General features: G+C 41.0%; 1 protein-coding gene across 3 annotated transcripts in view; it reads left to right on the top strand.

Annotated features, from left to right (window-relative positions):
- The first annotated feature begins 1,016 nt into the window (after window positions 1-1,016).
- The window catches only part of COL11A1 (collagen type XI alpha 1 chain), a 164,123-nt gene continuing 150,138 nt past the window's right edge, over window positions 1,017-15,001 (top strand). For all 3 annotated transcript variants that reach the window (XM_075422261.1, XM_075422263.1, XM_075422262.1), the window contains exon 1: window positions 1,017-1,392. In XM_075422261.1, the coding sequence (XP_075278376.1) occupies window positions 1,278-1,392 (115 nt within the window). In that variant the 5' untranslated portion in view covers window positions 1,017-1,277. The remainder of the gene's footprint in view (window positions 1,393-15,001) is intronic.

Here is a 15,001-nt window from a genome sequence, read left to right on the forward strand (position 1 = left end):
TCTCATTTCCTAGAGGAGCCGGGGCAGAACCTGACCCCTCCGGGGGATCTCGGCCGGACCTGCCGCACGGCTCGGCTCTGCCAGAGGTTTCCACTGCCTACCTACAGGTCGGTCCCCGTCACGGACTGCTGCACGGGTGGGACAGCAGGACACGAGTGAGAACCGGAGGTTTCTCGGAGAGGAGCTGTGAGACCTTGCTTCCCGGTTTCTAGGACGTGGTGAGGCGGGGGATGGGGACGGCTCTTTGGTGGCGGGCTTTTCCTTCATCACCCCGCCCCCCCCCCCCGCTTTCAGCCACCTTAAAGCTAAGCCTCCGTAGGTCCCCCACGGGTGTGTAACAACAAGTTGTGCCTGGGAGCTGGTGCGAGGGGACACGGACCTGCCGCCGCACCAACACCCGCAGGCAGTTTCGGGGTGGCCGAAGGGCTACCCCGCAGCAGGCCTTCACCAGCGCCCTGGCTCCTCTCACGCACACTTCTCCCCTCAAACATACCCCCCCCCCCGCCCCCTCCCACCCGGAGTCCCCCCCCTGCTCTCCGCTCGTCCCCAGGGTCGCCCCCCTGCCCGCCCCTCCCGCCTCCCCACGCATCCCAGTTTCGCGCCGCCCGCCCCTCAGCTCCGAGGGGAGCCGCGGCCGGCGCGGCTGGCACTGCGCATGCTCAGGGCGCGCGAGGCCCGCGGCGCGGTGGTGGGGCGGGCGAGGGGCGGCGGGAGTGAGGGGGCAGCGGTGGCCCGGTAACGGGACGGCCCGGCCCAGCCCAGCCCGGCGGCGTTCTCCGGCTCGCTCCTGCCCCGCCGTTCCCCATTCGCCAAGCGCCTTCGGGACGGCCGCTCTCCGCCGTCCCCGGGGCCGGCCGGTGCTGCGGGCGGCCAGCGGCCGCGGTGCTGTCGCCGAGGCGGAGGGCGGTGCTGTGGGCAGCCGGGGGAGCCGCGCGATTGGCCTCCGCCCGGCGGCTGGCTTGTCAGTTGAGCTCCAGGGGTGGCCCTGGGAGCCTCCCGCCCAGCCCTCTGACGGGATGAAGCCTTTAGGGGGATGCGGCGCTCTTCGCGCTTTGGTTAAAGCCCCTCGTCTCCCTTCAGTCTGAAGGCAGGGAGGACGGGTCGGAGGGGCCTGCGCAAGGCCGGGCAGAGAGGGAGGGGGGTGCGAGAGAGAAACCCCTCTTGGTATATCACGTATGGCTCTATAGGAGAAGTCATCTCTGGGAATATAGTGGAAAGGACGGAGCTGGTATAAGCTGAAGGCGCCCGGGTTTAACTCACACTTGTGCGTGCCCACCATGGAGATGCAGAGATGGTCCACAAGGTGGAAAACGAGAAGGTGGCCCTGGGACTCGGCTCTAACCGTGCTGACCACCTTCGCTATCCTTCTCCGGGCTGCAGAGGTCAGAGGAGGTAAGAAAGCAAAGGGCAGCCGAGGAGTCCAGCCGCCTCTCTCCCCGCCTCGGCTGGGGCCGCCTTTCAGAGGAAACCTGTCAGAGCGGCTGGGGAGGCGAGAGGGCACGGAGCGCTCGGGGCCGGCTCGGGGCGCGGAGACCCGCTGGGAGCCCCCGGCAGCGCGGGCGGGGGACGGCGCTCCCGGGTGCCGTGGAGGGGGGGGCTCCCCGCAAGCCTCAGCGTTTTGCTTCGGATGCACCGGCGGGGTGGGAAGGTGGAAGAAATACTGGTTGAACAGAGTAGCTTCTCCTCTGCCAGCGCTACACTCAATTCTGTGGAGTGTGTGTACGATTTTCGGTTGCGTTGAGCTTACAGAGTCGTTACTCTGCTCAAGTTCACCAAGTTGTGGCTGAAATGGAGCGACAAGTATCTGCCCTCTCCTCGGAGGGGCGAGGAAAGGGAAGGTTGCGGGGCGGGGGCTCTACGCTCTGATTTTCTCCATTCTCCCCTTTACTATTTTTTCCCCTTTACAAAGGGCTTCAGTGGGCAAAAAGTTTTCCAGGACGCGAGGGGAGGAGAAAATCTGTTCGAGGGGGGCCCTTTGCCAGATGCCGAGGAGAGCGGCTCCCGCAGGTGGTGCGCCCAGCGCCCGGCCCGGAGCCGCCTGGGGAGGGGGGGCTCGGGGGGCGGGGGGACTCGGGGTGCCCCTCCTGACGGTCGCTGGGCTCCACGCGGGCGGTGTCCGCGCCCGGGCGCCGTCCCCAGCCTCTTTCCCCATTTGCGGCCTCCGCGGGGGACCGAGTGGTCCCTTAGGTGTCCGTGGACCCGGTGGGCAGGGTGCAGCCCGCGAGGGACTCGCAGTGGGAACAAGCGCCAGGCAGCAGCGCGGCAGCTTCAGCAGGAAGGAACCGCTGCCCCCCTCCCCGCACCACCGCTCTCGTCCCCCGCACCTCTCCCCTCCGCACTGCTCCCCGGCGCGGCTCAGCGCCCCGTCCCGTCTGGGCGCCGGCGAGGCGCTCCGGCTGTTGGAGCTGTGGTGGCGGCACGTTTGCGGAGCTGCAGCGTGCAATCTCCGGTGGCGGGAGAGCTTTGCTCTCCTACCGAGGGTGGAAATGCTGCCTCTTCCTCCCTCCCTACCTCCCTCGCTCCCACCGGAGCCCGCAGGCGCATCTGGGGGCCAGTCTGGCTGGGACTGAGGTTTATTTTTCGGTGGGTCTGGCATCTATGGAGGGGCTTAACTCTCCGAAAAGGAAGGTTTGATTTTTATTCATTTACTGTTTCAACGAGGTGTTTCTCGATCCTAACCAGCGGGCGTCCCGGCGGGAGCGCAGCGCAGTGCCGGGCTCCCACTCCAGCCCTTTGTACCTGGGCGCAGCCTCGGCCGTGTCAGACCGGTCGGGGCGTCTGCCCCCTGCTGGCCCCGCGACTCACGGGGGCGGGAGGGGTCGCGCTTCGCCCCCTCTGCAATCCCACGGGCTCCGGCGGGTTGACGCCCAGGGTGAATTAACCTCCCAGAACTTCAAGGGCTCGGCTTCTCGCGGCTAGGTTGAAACTAAATTTCTTCAAGAAGCAATACTGTCCGCAAAGGCATGATAGATTTCTTAGGCCACTTTTCATGTCACCATTCACAGTAGAACTGACTTAATTAAGCAGGATTTATGTAGATTGTATTTACAGAATGGATTGGATGCAAATAGAAAGTTAAAAGAAAATCTAAACCCAAGCAGCCTAGGAAAAATAAACAAAAGTTATCTGGTACTTACTGAAATATGTTCAGCAACATCAGGCAGACTAATTTGTTTTTGGTAACTATTAAAAATTAAAAATCTTTTCCTCTAGTTTTGTATAAAGACTAGAAACGTAAAGTTTCAGAAACGTAAAACTAGAGGCTTCTCATGTGCATAGAAGAATTGTGAAAAGAACTTAGTTCTGGAACTTTTATGAAATACAGTATGCCATTTGCTTAGAAACTACAGGGAGCTGTGTGTTTAGGGCTTGATTTGTTATTGAAGTCAGTTAGAGTTTTTCCATTGACTACAGAGGGAGTAGGATTTGACCTAATTTCCCTAACGGAGTACAAGGGAGATATTTCTGAATCATCTTTTATGTATTCTAATCTTATTTAAAGAAGTTAAAAGATAAATTAGGGCATAGTAATTTATATTTGAAAATAGGAGAGGGAAAATACTAAGGAATGAAATAAAATAGCATATTAGAGCAGGTAAACATAATGACTAAGTAAAAATGCTGGGTAAAATGTGAATCATTGCTCTTATAAACTCTGGTAAATTAAATCCTATACTCTTCAATTGTCTGTTCATAAACTACCCCTATGTAAAGAAAATTACATGATGTATTCATATAATGTTAATCATATAGCAGTGACTTCTTTTTAAGACTACAGAATCCATTCCATGTAGAGAAACCTCAAAAGATTCCTAAAATTCTTGACTTATTTTCATGCTTCTTTATTTAACACAAAAAAGGCAGAGAAATATGAGGTGTCTTTCATAGTACCAAGAAGGGGGGGTGTGAAGATCTGATTGGGCTGTTGAGTTATTTGTTCTTTAGACAGAAAAGTTACAGAAGTGAGAAGCAACTGAATGGGAAAACTGGTGACTTGTATTTGGTCAGCTCAGTTCCCACCAGCTCTTAAGCAGCTCTTTTTAGAAAATATTTTTGCTTTATGACTTGGCTAAAGTAAACAAAATTCAGTATTTTAAAAGACATACTTTGATTTCCTTTGCCCTTCCTCACCTTTAATACTACATCTGTTGGTAATGTGTTTGGAATGAATAAACTCATTTAGTTGAAATGGCATGGCTTCAACACTATAAATTTTTTGCAAGGACTTGGCATCAATGCACTATTGTGATGCTGATTTTAATTTCATGGGCAAGAAATGAAAAATCATTTTATTATTTATAAGCTTTTTCAAGCAAATGGAAATCCAACTCTTGATCTAAGTGCAAAAAGATTTAAGAATCCTTACTGAAAATGAGGGTATGAAGCTATATACAGCTATATAAATTACCTTCTATGTAAGTGAGAAGCAGATTTGTTTCTAATATAGAATAGATACTTTTTTACAGTCATCTTAGGAAATACAAAGGTTCCTTGTGCTTCATCCACACAGGCTTGGAAACTAGTGGGAGTTCTAGGTGCAGAAGGAATGCATACTTGAGACTCTTACTTAATTGTAATTGCTTAGTAAGTTACACTGGGAAGATATGGATCTGTTTCTTGAAAGAAAACTTTAATGTATCTCACTAGTCTATAGCTGTACAAAAAGCTATTTTAAACTAGAAACGTATGAATCTCAGAACTGTTAGTGAGGTAAAGCACTTTTGATTATAACTGATCAATTCACTTTTAAGGTTGAAAAAGAAGATAAACATTTTCACTGTTCCTTTATTTTACAGTGAAATAGTCTTGTGTGTTGATTTTAGTTTAACAAAATGCCATTAACCTTCAGAAGCAGGACGTACAGGGGTTTCTCGGATAAATATTCACAAAGTGAGCAGAAGTGATTCAGTCAAAGGGCAGTTTCACTAGATTAAGCTAGTGGTCCTAGCTGAAGTTTTTCTGAGTCCCAGGGATCAGCAGGTGAAATGGTCCAGTCTTCCCAGTATAGTGAAATAGAGACCTGCATGTATATTTCTGGTATGCTATATAATTTAGATTGTTTTTTAATTGTTTCTAAGGTAAAATAATTATTTCAACTTCAGCAGCAGACATCTGACACAGAAAAAAATGACTGGTATATGTTGTAGATTCTCTAGAGCATGAATTGTTGCATTTAATTTGGAAGGAGACTTGACAAGGATCCCAGAAAGGACTGTTCAGGCTACAGGAACTGCTGCAGTCTTTTTACTAGCTTTGCAGAAAAGAAATTTCTCAGCTTTGTGTGTATCTTGACAAAAGTAGCTGTATATAAGTACATATAGAATACCCATGGACATTCAATGTTTTTGGCTTGAAATAATCTGTGCCTTGCACCTATTATAGGAATATCACTAGAAAAAATAATTTTTTATATAAAACCTTTCCTGGTGCTATGTTGTCTTCTGATTACTAAAAAAACCAGAAAAACGTTGTTGGTAAAATTGGTGTCTGTAGCGGTTGTAAAATACAGGAGAGGAGTTGTCATACTCAGCTTTACAATTGTCTTTCTCAAAACTATTTAGTTTCCTCCAAATAGGGCCCTTAATTCTAGCAAGCTTGCAGCATAATAAGAGAGCCACGACATTGCTACTGAAGTTATACCTAAAACACACTGGAGTAATTATGTCTCTCCCAGATTTGTTTTGTACAGTGGTGAACAGTAGGGTTTCCATCTGCCAGCAAGCTTAAGAAGTTGCTTTTCCCTGTAGAGCTCTCTGCCTCTTTTCAGAAGAAATCCTCCCAGCATTGATTAATTTATCGTTGTTCTGAGTATTTGTTGATAATAGGGTGGAATAAACTAAGCAAAGCTTGGGAGAAATCTCTAATGTTCTAAGAATGTGAAGTTTCATGCAGTGATAAGAGATTTGCCCTCTGGATGGACACAATAGAGAGCAGTGGCTTAAAATGAACTAGGTGAACACACATGCCAAAGGGCTTATAACAGTACTACTCAGTATTAAATACCAAGTTTACAGACTGTAAATGTAAGGATTAATTGCTGACCCTGTTAATACAATATCAGTAGAGTCTGCCAGAACCTAAATTTTTTAGCACTTTATCACACATAAGGGGTTGTAAAAACCTTTGTAAATTCTAGTTCTAGGACTTCAGTGTATGTCAAAGTGTTAATGCATACAGTACGTGAAATAGAAGTTATTTGGCAGAGCTGGTATAATGGAAGCAAAGTGCTTGCTGCAAATCAAATTGAAAGATGTATTATAAAACATGATTAAAAAATGAAGATCCTGATCATGCTATGAATAATGTCACTGGCAGCTAAGCTTTTTTTATAATACGAATCAACTTAGTTATGGGTCAAATTATTGTCACATTGGTAAAGTACTACTATAGTCTAAGTTTACCTACTCTATTCCTTGCCTGTATATTTAACTCAAATTATCATAGTAATCTGATAGGTTATCAAACATTCATAGTTTATAAAAAAATAAAATTCAAGGTTTTATACCCTTCCTAAGTGACATTCCTGCTGATATCAGTAGGATACAGAATTGAGTCTGATTTCCTTGCATTGCTCTCAAAAGGGAGATAATACCTTTGACATCAGTGAAAGTATGGTGAAAGTTTTTAGTTGTATGATTTAAAAAAAAAAACAAAATTAGTTGTTTTTCTATCAAATTAAATAGGATTACTTTAAATGGCACTATTTGTAAATCTTGTCCTTAGCTGCGTTTTGCTTTTTTTCTATACGTGTAGCTGAAAAATGTACAAATGTTCCACATTTCAAAGCTTGCATTTATTACAAGACATTTTTAAAGTATATTGGGGTTCTTTCTGAATAAATACCTGGATCAACAAAGCTTTGAAGTGGGCTCAGTTTCTTTCATGTTTAATTGCTGAGGGAGCACCTTGTCTCTTCCTGTAGCAGTGACCATTTTTAGACTGTATGTTTTTTGATATGGTAATAGAAACAGGATACTCCAAGAATTTAATACTTGGTTTGCTGATTTTCACAGTTGGAAGTACTGTCTCCACTGTCTGTACAAAAATAACTTCTTGAATCTTTAGCAGAGGCCTCAACATAGTTAGACATTTGGACTGCAGTTCTAGTATAATCTGCTGTGGTGCAGAACAGGAAGAACTCCAAAGAAGTATTGAGGCAGATGTTAAAATATTGTAAACTGGTGGATCAATACAGGTCTGCACCAGATGATGAAGTAGCCCGATCTTTTGTGGATAACAAGTGAAGCATTTTATGGAATCAGGATCTGGTTTTTAGTTCTTGATTGTAGTAAATGTTGCTGAACAACCTATCTAGTCTCACAGCAAGTTTTAAGTAATAAAAAAGTCACGGTTTGTGGTGAAATATATAAAGCAAATGTGAAATGTCAGTCTCAAAATCTAGGTTACACTCCAGAATTGTGGAACATAACAAAAACCAGAAATAACTATTCCTACTTTTTTCTGAATATTTCTAGTAAACAGATAAGTCTGCAAGCTAATCTTATTACAGATCTGAGTGTATAGTTGTATACAGGCAAGTTTTCTACTGGTTTCAGTATAGGATTTAGGTGTGGTTTTGGTGTTCGTTTTACTTTTCTTCTGTATGAGTGTTAAAAAAAGATGTAGTTAGTAGTTGGTGAGTAACAAAAATGCATCCCATATATGCACAGACTGTCTCTGTTGCCTTTGAAATTGCAGCGTATAGGAAGTCAATGAAAAATTTCTGAATAACTGGTGTGGGAACAGAAGTAGCCAGTTCTGAGCAGTTTCATACAAGCCTTCTGTTGGTAAAATAGTCAATCATAGGCCATTTAAAGCATTCCTGTATGCATCTGGATAATCTCTAGTTCTTGTGATCATTAAAAATTAAAGCACTGCAGTAACACCTTCTTCTGAAACTATTGCCAGGCAAGATCATAATTCATCTAAAAGCTAACATGTAGGAGAATTCTTAATGGGTAATACATCCTTGAAGCATGTCTCTAGGAATATATACATGGGCAATATACATTCAGTTAATGTCATGTATTTATATTTAGCTACCTAGAAAAAACAGCTTGATTTTCAGGAGCACTATGTAATTACTTCAGGCAGCTTAGTTGCTTTGCTCTCTGTAAAGTCCTTTGGTTAGCAGCTATGAAAAGTATTGGAACCTTCACAAAGGACACTGCAGAACCGATGCTTTTGATGCTTGCTCCCAAAACAGTCTTTTACATGTCAGGGCTCTCAGTAGAGTTGGGAGGCAGGCAATTCTCGGATGCCTAATCCCAAAAGCCTGTGAGGAAGTGCAGATCTGCCCAGAGCTAGCCAGTAGGAAACGCTAAGGACAGAAGGGCATCTGATCCTTTTCTGGTGCTTAGACAGCTATGGCAGAACTGCAGGAAATCGTTGCTTGGGATACAGAGACTAGAGTCTGCAGTGGGAAGGTAACAGAGTCCTTTCTAAGAACTGGGAAGCTCAGTGAAGCATTTCGGGCATAGCATACTTTTGAATTCCTGCTCTTGGATGTTTCCTCCTGTATTAATGCTTAACAAATGAAGAACGCAGTAAATTAATAAGTACAGATAATAATAATAATTATATATATTTCTGTTGTTAAAAGATATCCATCATACCTGCCCACAATAAGTAAAAGTGTATAAAGGTAAAAATAAGAACAAAAATATTCCTACCGCATTAGAAATAGCACAGATTTCTAGTATTAGACGGGCCTTGTACTATATCCTAAAGGTCAACAGACTAACACTTTAACAAACCCAGATTCTAACACTGCTAGTAAAGACTTCCTTACTGATAATTTTGACAAGGTGGCAGCATTTATTACTCTGTCTGCTCCAGCAAACTTAGGTCTAACTGGTAAACTAAACTGCTTGCTAATTGATAGAATCAGAAACTGGACTAATAATCTGGGAGAAGGAATGCAAGGAGGGGAAAAGTTTTCAGGTTTCACAGCTGGAGAACTGCTGAAACAGCTTGACAAATAGTAGCTAAAATAAACCTATGTAGAAGAACTTTGACACAATCTGTATTTAAGATTGTTTTTAAAAGAAAAATATACCTCGCTTTTTCTGGCCTGACAGCACCGTCTGAGAGGTCAACAGCAGAAACTGAAGACTAGTTACCCTTTCATATGAGTTCTTCTTGTTCATCAAAATATTTTCACCTCTTACATTCGTTAAGCCTTGGACCATCTAATGAGTGTCAGTTAGAAACCTTAATCATAGTAGATTTTATCTTTACGCACCTATAGAATACATGGAGAGCCCTTAGAATGAGCGATTATAGTAATGAAGATTCAAAATTTTAAGAAAAGTAAATAAACTAAATAACTGTAGGCTATTATGCCTTTAATAGGTAGCATCGTTTCAAAACCTTGTGGAGCAGCCAGTACCTTCTATTTAAGTTCCTAGATATATAGCTAGAACTCTAACCACACAACCTATTTTGAAAGTCGTGTCCACAAATACAAGGAGTCCTTTCATCAGTATCCACCAAACACGCATATTTTAGTTGACCAGTTTATAACAGCTTTTACTCATTAAATGGTCTGTCACAGTGAAATAAAACTGGACTAAACTTTGAAAACCCACTCCATTTAGAATTGAAGATTAACGTTTCAGTGCTCTTGTTTTAGTTTTGTGGTGGTTCCATTGCAACAGGTTACTGGCAGAACGAAACATATTTCCATGGAAAAACATGAAGTGAAATAATAGTAATTTAGAAACATTAGTCTTCCTAAATTTCTCAGATAATTCTTTTTACTGGGGCATATTAAGCATGCAATCTGGGAGCATCATGTAAATTATATAGGTGAACATAGCCTTTAAATAGGGAAGGATCATTGTGCCTGAGCTCTCTCATAAAATTAAGAGACTAAGACCCAGGAGTTACCAGACTAAAATCTAAATATAATAGGATTTCAACTTCTACATTAGGCATTTGAACAGAAAGAAAAATAATTTCATCTAAATGAGTCATCCTCTGAACAATTTCTTATGGTATTGAATTTTATAGCCAGAAGTTGCCACCACAGTCACTTTCCTGTCAGTCTTGGAGAGTTTCACTTTGAAGCCTGGCAGCGAAGTGCTTTCTTCTGAAAATGCAGAGGATTGTTTCCTCTGTATACCCTAGCTTCAATAAAAGTCTGTCTTGAACTCTTGGGTCTTTAGTCACCAGCACCTTTAACTGCAGCTAAAAATGCTTTGCTGTACAGTTCATGGAAAGTGAACAGATGCCAAGTTTGCTATAGCCTATCTAAAAAGGTTCAGGGTTATATTCATTTCTTGCTGCAGCTCTTAAGTGGCTTGTAGCATTTTTTGCGTAGAATAGAAGAAGACTCAAGGTGTGGGGCCTTCGAGATAGGAAGGACAATTGTCCATTCTGACTTCCTTGGTTATCTCTTAAGGAATAATCAAATTCACTCAAAAGAACTCTCAATTCAATAAATAATATATTTTCAATCATCTTCATATATTCCATGTCTACTGAGAACCACGGAGTGCATCTATGATGAGATCACTCTAGATGTTTCACCTCTTACTGAGTAAGACAAGAAATACTGAGTGATATACACAGTAGTGGGGAATTGCGGCCACTCATGGAATTGACCTGTAAACTGCGCTTCAATACAGCTTTATGTAAGAAAGGATGGTTAGAAACCTGTCTGATAGCCAATTAGCCTGTATAGGTCAAAAAGAATTTCTGAGGTAGCACTCACAAGTATGCAGAAAATTTTTTTCTTCTGCAAATAAAAAAAAATTTTAGTAATAAAATGTCCAGGTCATATTCTATCAAAGAAATGAATCCGACATAGAATTTGTCAATGGATTTGTGACAGCAACAGACTTAAATTACTACTAAGATACTGTGGGTGGAAGCTGATATGTATGCTAAGAAACAGGAGCTCAAGTGTTTCATATGATTAAGTGTAAATTTATTGACTTATACACATTAACTGCTTAGAGTGATACAGGACAGAACGTTCTACTTTTGTGAAAAAATACAGCTCTGTTTTCAGTGTGTTTGTTAATGGCCTAACATTTACATATCTATCATTTACGTTAATGTCACTCACTAGATTAATTTGGCTAAACCTGTGCAATTTGAGTAAGCCTATATGGAGAACTTTTTTTGGTTTTGGATCATCACTGCAGTTGATCAGTAGCTATGAAACTGTAAAAAAGCATCTGTTGTAGATCAAAACATTTTCATAAGTGAAAAGTTATTAAAATAAATATAATTAACCTTACAACGTGATTGTAGGTAGAGAGATCATATGTATAGATTTTATTCTTTTATCCAAAATGAATGCTGCAAGTGTAATTCCAAAGATGACATTGCTTCCATTAGATGCACTGTTGATCCAGCTTTTTTGTGTTCTATACAGTTTGCCTTTGCAGGGTCAGATGGGCTTTATCACAGTGTGGAATTTCAATGGTGGATGCTGAAGCACAGACAAGAAATTTTATTGCCTATCACTAAGATACTAAGTTTGACATGATCTCAGTTACAGACAGGATACAGATTTTATAAACTAAGAAGATATGATTAAACACCATTCATTTAATTACCATCTGCATTTAAATAAATCCAAACATTATGAACCAGACCTGACCATTCCAGTGCAAAATTTCTTGCATCTGATACAACTTGTCCATGTCTTGTAATGTGTATCCTTTTACCTAGGGTTATGTGGTCACATACAAGAAACGTTCCCACAGAGATATGTGGAAATGCTAAGCATTTATACTGAAAACTGAGATCATCCTTAAGACAAGGAGGTTTGATGTCACATATTGAAAAGTCATCTGTGTATCCAAAGGACTTCAGTTTCTCCATTGTTGTACAGTTTCTTAGCCCCTCGTTTCTCTGATATCATAACCTGTATTGTTATGGTACCTGGGAACCTCCTCCATGGACAGTTTCCACTAAAACGAAGAGAAAGCCGTTTTACGTAATATATTCCGACTCTGATGTATCAGGAGGTCAAAGTGAAGGAAGCAAGTCCTCTGATCTTGTATAATAAGTGCTGTTTGTATTTATGACATTATAACCTATCAGAAATGAATCTGCTGTTTTCACCAGCTTCTACTTAACTCCAGAAGGAATAACATTAAGCAGTGGCAGTAGTTGTTAGGTATAATGCAATATAAAGGCATCAGAATTTGATCCATATGTGTAGTGTCAGTATTAACAGGATGATATATTACAGAACAGATTTTATTCCAGTTTTGAGACTGAGGAATGAAATGAAAGCTGTGATATTTTTAACTGTGAATATGTGATCAAAATGTACTCTGGATATTCACAGAAGTTCTTTTTCAATCTGTAATTGCATTATATTTTTAAAAAGATGTGGTTATTAATTCATTGAACAGAATGCATTGTCAGAGACTTTAAAATAAATGTATCATTGTATATATAGAATATCTAGGCTTGAAATGCTAACCAGAATTGGAAGTCAGTTTTTGTATGCACTTTCCTCCTCTCCAAAAAAACAGAAATCATATGAAGTTTCCCTCTTGTAATTCACTCCTGGTATTTTGTCCTGACCTGGCACTGTAAAAGTGTGGTCTAGCATCCAGTTTACAGCTACTTAACTCCACTGAATCCTTTTAACTACCAGCAGAGATATGCTGATGGAAGTTGTTTTTTTTTTTTTCTTCTTCTTTTTAGTGAACATGCTTTTACACATATTTTAGTACCTTTTAAAGTAGCTTAGAAGATTTTTTTATTTCTGTCAATCTGTCTTTTTTTTTTCTCCTAAGGTTCCCATTTAGTTCCTATGTAAGAAAGCTAAAGGGAAAGCAAAGGAAGATTAAATATGGCTTTGGAGTTATGTTTAGTATGAAATGCTCTGGACCAAACGCTTGTATCCATACCACTATAAATATGGAAAGTTTATTGAGTGAATGGATGTACTTCAGTCATACCACAGTAATGAATACCAGAATTTGGCTCTACAGTTTTAAATAATGCAAGTTACATGTTATTTCAGGTCTTGAGATGTTACACCATTTTTTTTTAATGCTTTATCTCCTTTACTTTTGAAAACCAGGAGCTTATGCTGGAGCTAAATGATTAACAGTTCGGTACCTTGAAAGATACTAGGACACTAAAGTTCCCATCTCACAAAATTCTGTTGTCTAAAAAGGGTTTTTTGAAGAATTCTCCTTTGCCATTCCAGAAATTCCTGTACTTTCAAACACTTCTCCTCTGGCTACTACTGTATAGTCTGTCAGCGGCAGTGAAAATTGCACATGTCTCTGACCTTTTTTGAATCAAGGACATAGGCTGTTGAACTTTGGACTGTAGTATTTAGTGAGAAGAATGATCCTCTGAAGTTGATTCTCTATAGAATCATAGAATGAATCAATCAATGCTGCTGTTTGAAACTCTGCATAATTATTTGGCAATATACAATCATACAGATTTTTAAATAAATGTTACCTGTTTTCAGCTGGGACATGGCAAAACAGCTGTGGGACTTCCAGGCCTGATACATCGCCGTTGAAGTACAGGATCTGGGAATTTGATAAGACTCAAGGCCCAGGTTAAATAATGAGACACACAAGAATGTTATGGAAATATTTATGTGGAAGAGGCACAAACTCAGGCTGTTTACGGACTGAATGATATGTAGGATTCTACCAAAAGCGAATTTTTGTAAAGAAGCATGTTAAGTCTTACATATTCCTGCCTGGTTTGTCTAAAGACTTCTGAAGAACTTTACTTTTTAACCATTGTCTCAAGTGGCTATATGAAATCTTTCATATAAGTTAGGGAAGCAGTTTCTGTTTCTTGTAATCTGTAACTATTTAGTGAGTCAGCCATGTTATCACTGGAGATAGACTAATTACCTTTTTTTGTGTAAGTTTCTTAATATAATTTGTCATAGAAATGACAATTTATATGTCTAGAAATCCTTGTAAACTGACTAGTGTTTTTGCTACTTACATTTTGTGAATCACAGTTTGTGGAAATAAATGTCATCTATGTACTATTAACAAAATGTTTGTTCTAATTATTTGGAATTTGTGCTTTGAAGATTCTTCTCTTCTGTTATTGTTCTGGTTCTTGTCTGGAAGTTTTTTAGCAGCAGAACTAGCAGGGAGTAATGAATAATTTTGTTTATGGAAGAATACTCTCCCAGTCAGCCAGGCAAGGAACAGCCATTATTCTAAAAAATAATGAAGAATCTGGTACAAATTATAGAAAAGAGCAAAGGAAAAAGGAATGTAGCAGTGGTTGACTTCTACAGCAACTTGGAAATTTTACTAATATTTCCAGTGACTGGTTCTACATTACTGGTTGAAACTATTATAGGCACTGCAAAAATAGCCATTGGTTACCAGAAAAAAAGCGTGACAGTTCCTTCAGTATGGGGGTAACTTTAGAATTGTGTGGAATACCTATAGAAAGTACATTATATCCATTAAAATTATTTAATCAGTACTTAGCAGAGAGGTAAGACTAACATTTCAGATTTTGCACACCTTAAATTTTTCTTCTGAGAATGTTTAAATATAATTTCTTGAATCTGCACAATATGTAGATTTTAAGTAAATGCAGGTGTATACTGTAGCATTCATTCTAAATGTATTAACTTGCAACAAACGTTGGCTATTGGATTCTTATTTGATAACATGTTCTGATGGAAAAAGGAAATGGTAAAGTGCATGATGTGAAAAAATTAAAGTAGTTCACAAGCATTTTCTCCTGAATATATTCTAAGACAGAAGAAGTTATGTGCACTCTAGGCTGAATGAGAAAACCTCAGATTTTGTTTTTAAAAAATATACTTTTGATGTTATTCAAAGATAGGTTTAACCACAAAGTTGAATTCTTCATATCAGTGAATGCCAGGACATTGGTAGGATGCTCTAGTTAAACTTAACTTTGATCACATCTGTCATTGATAGAAGTGACTTCCAAGATACTACAGTGACAAAAAAATAGCAACACTACCTAGAACTGTACAAATAGTAAGAAAAGAAGGCAG

The sequence above is a fragment of the Opisthocomus hoazin genome, chromosome 6, assembly GCF_030867145.1.
Source record: "Opisthocomus hoazin isolate bOpiHoa1 chromosome 6, bOpiHoa1.hap1, whole genome shotgun sequence".
Classification (NCBI taxonomy): Eukaryota; Metazoa; Chordata; class Aves; order Opisthocomiformes; family Opisthocomidae; genus Opisthocomus; species Opisthocomus hoazin.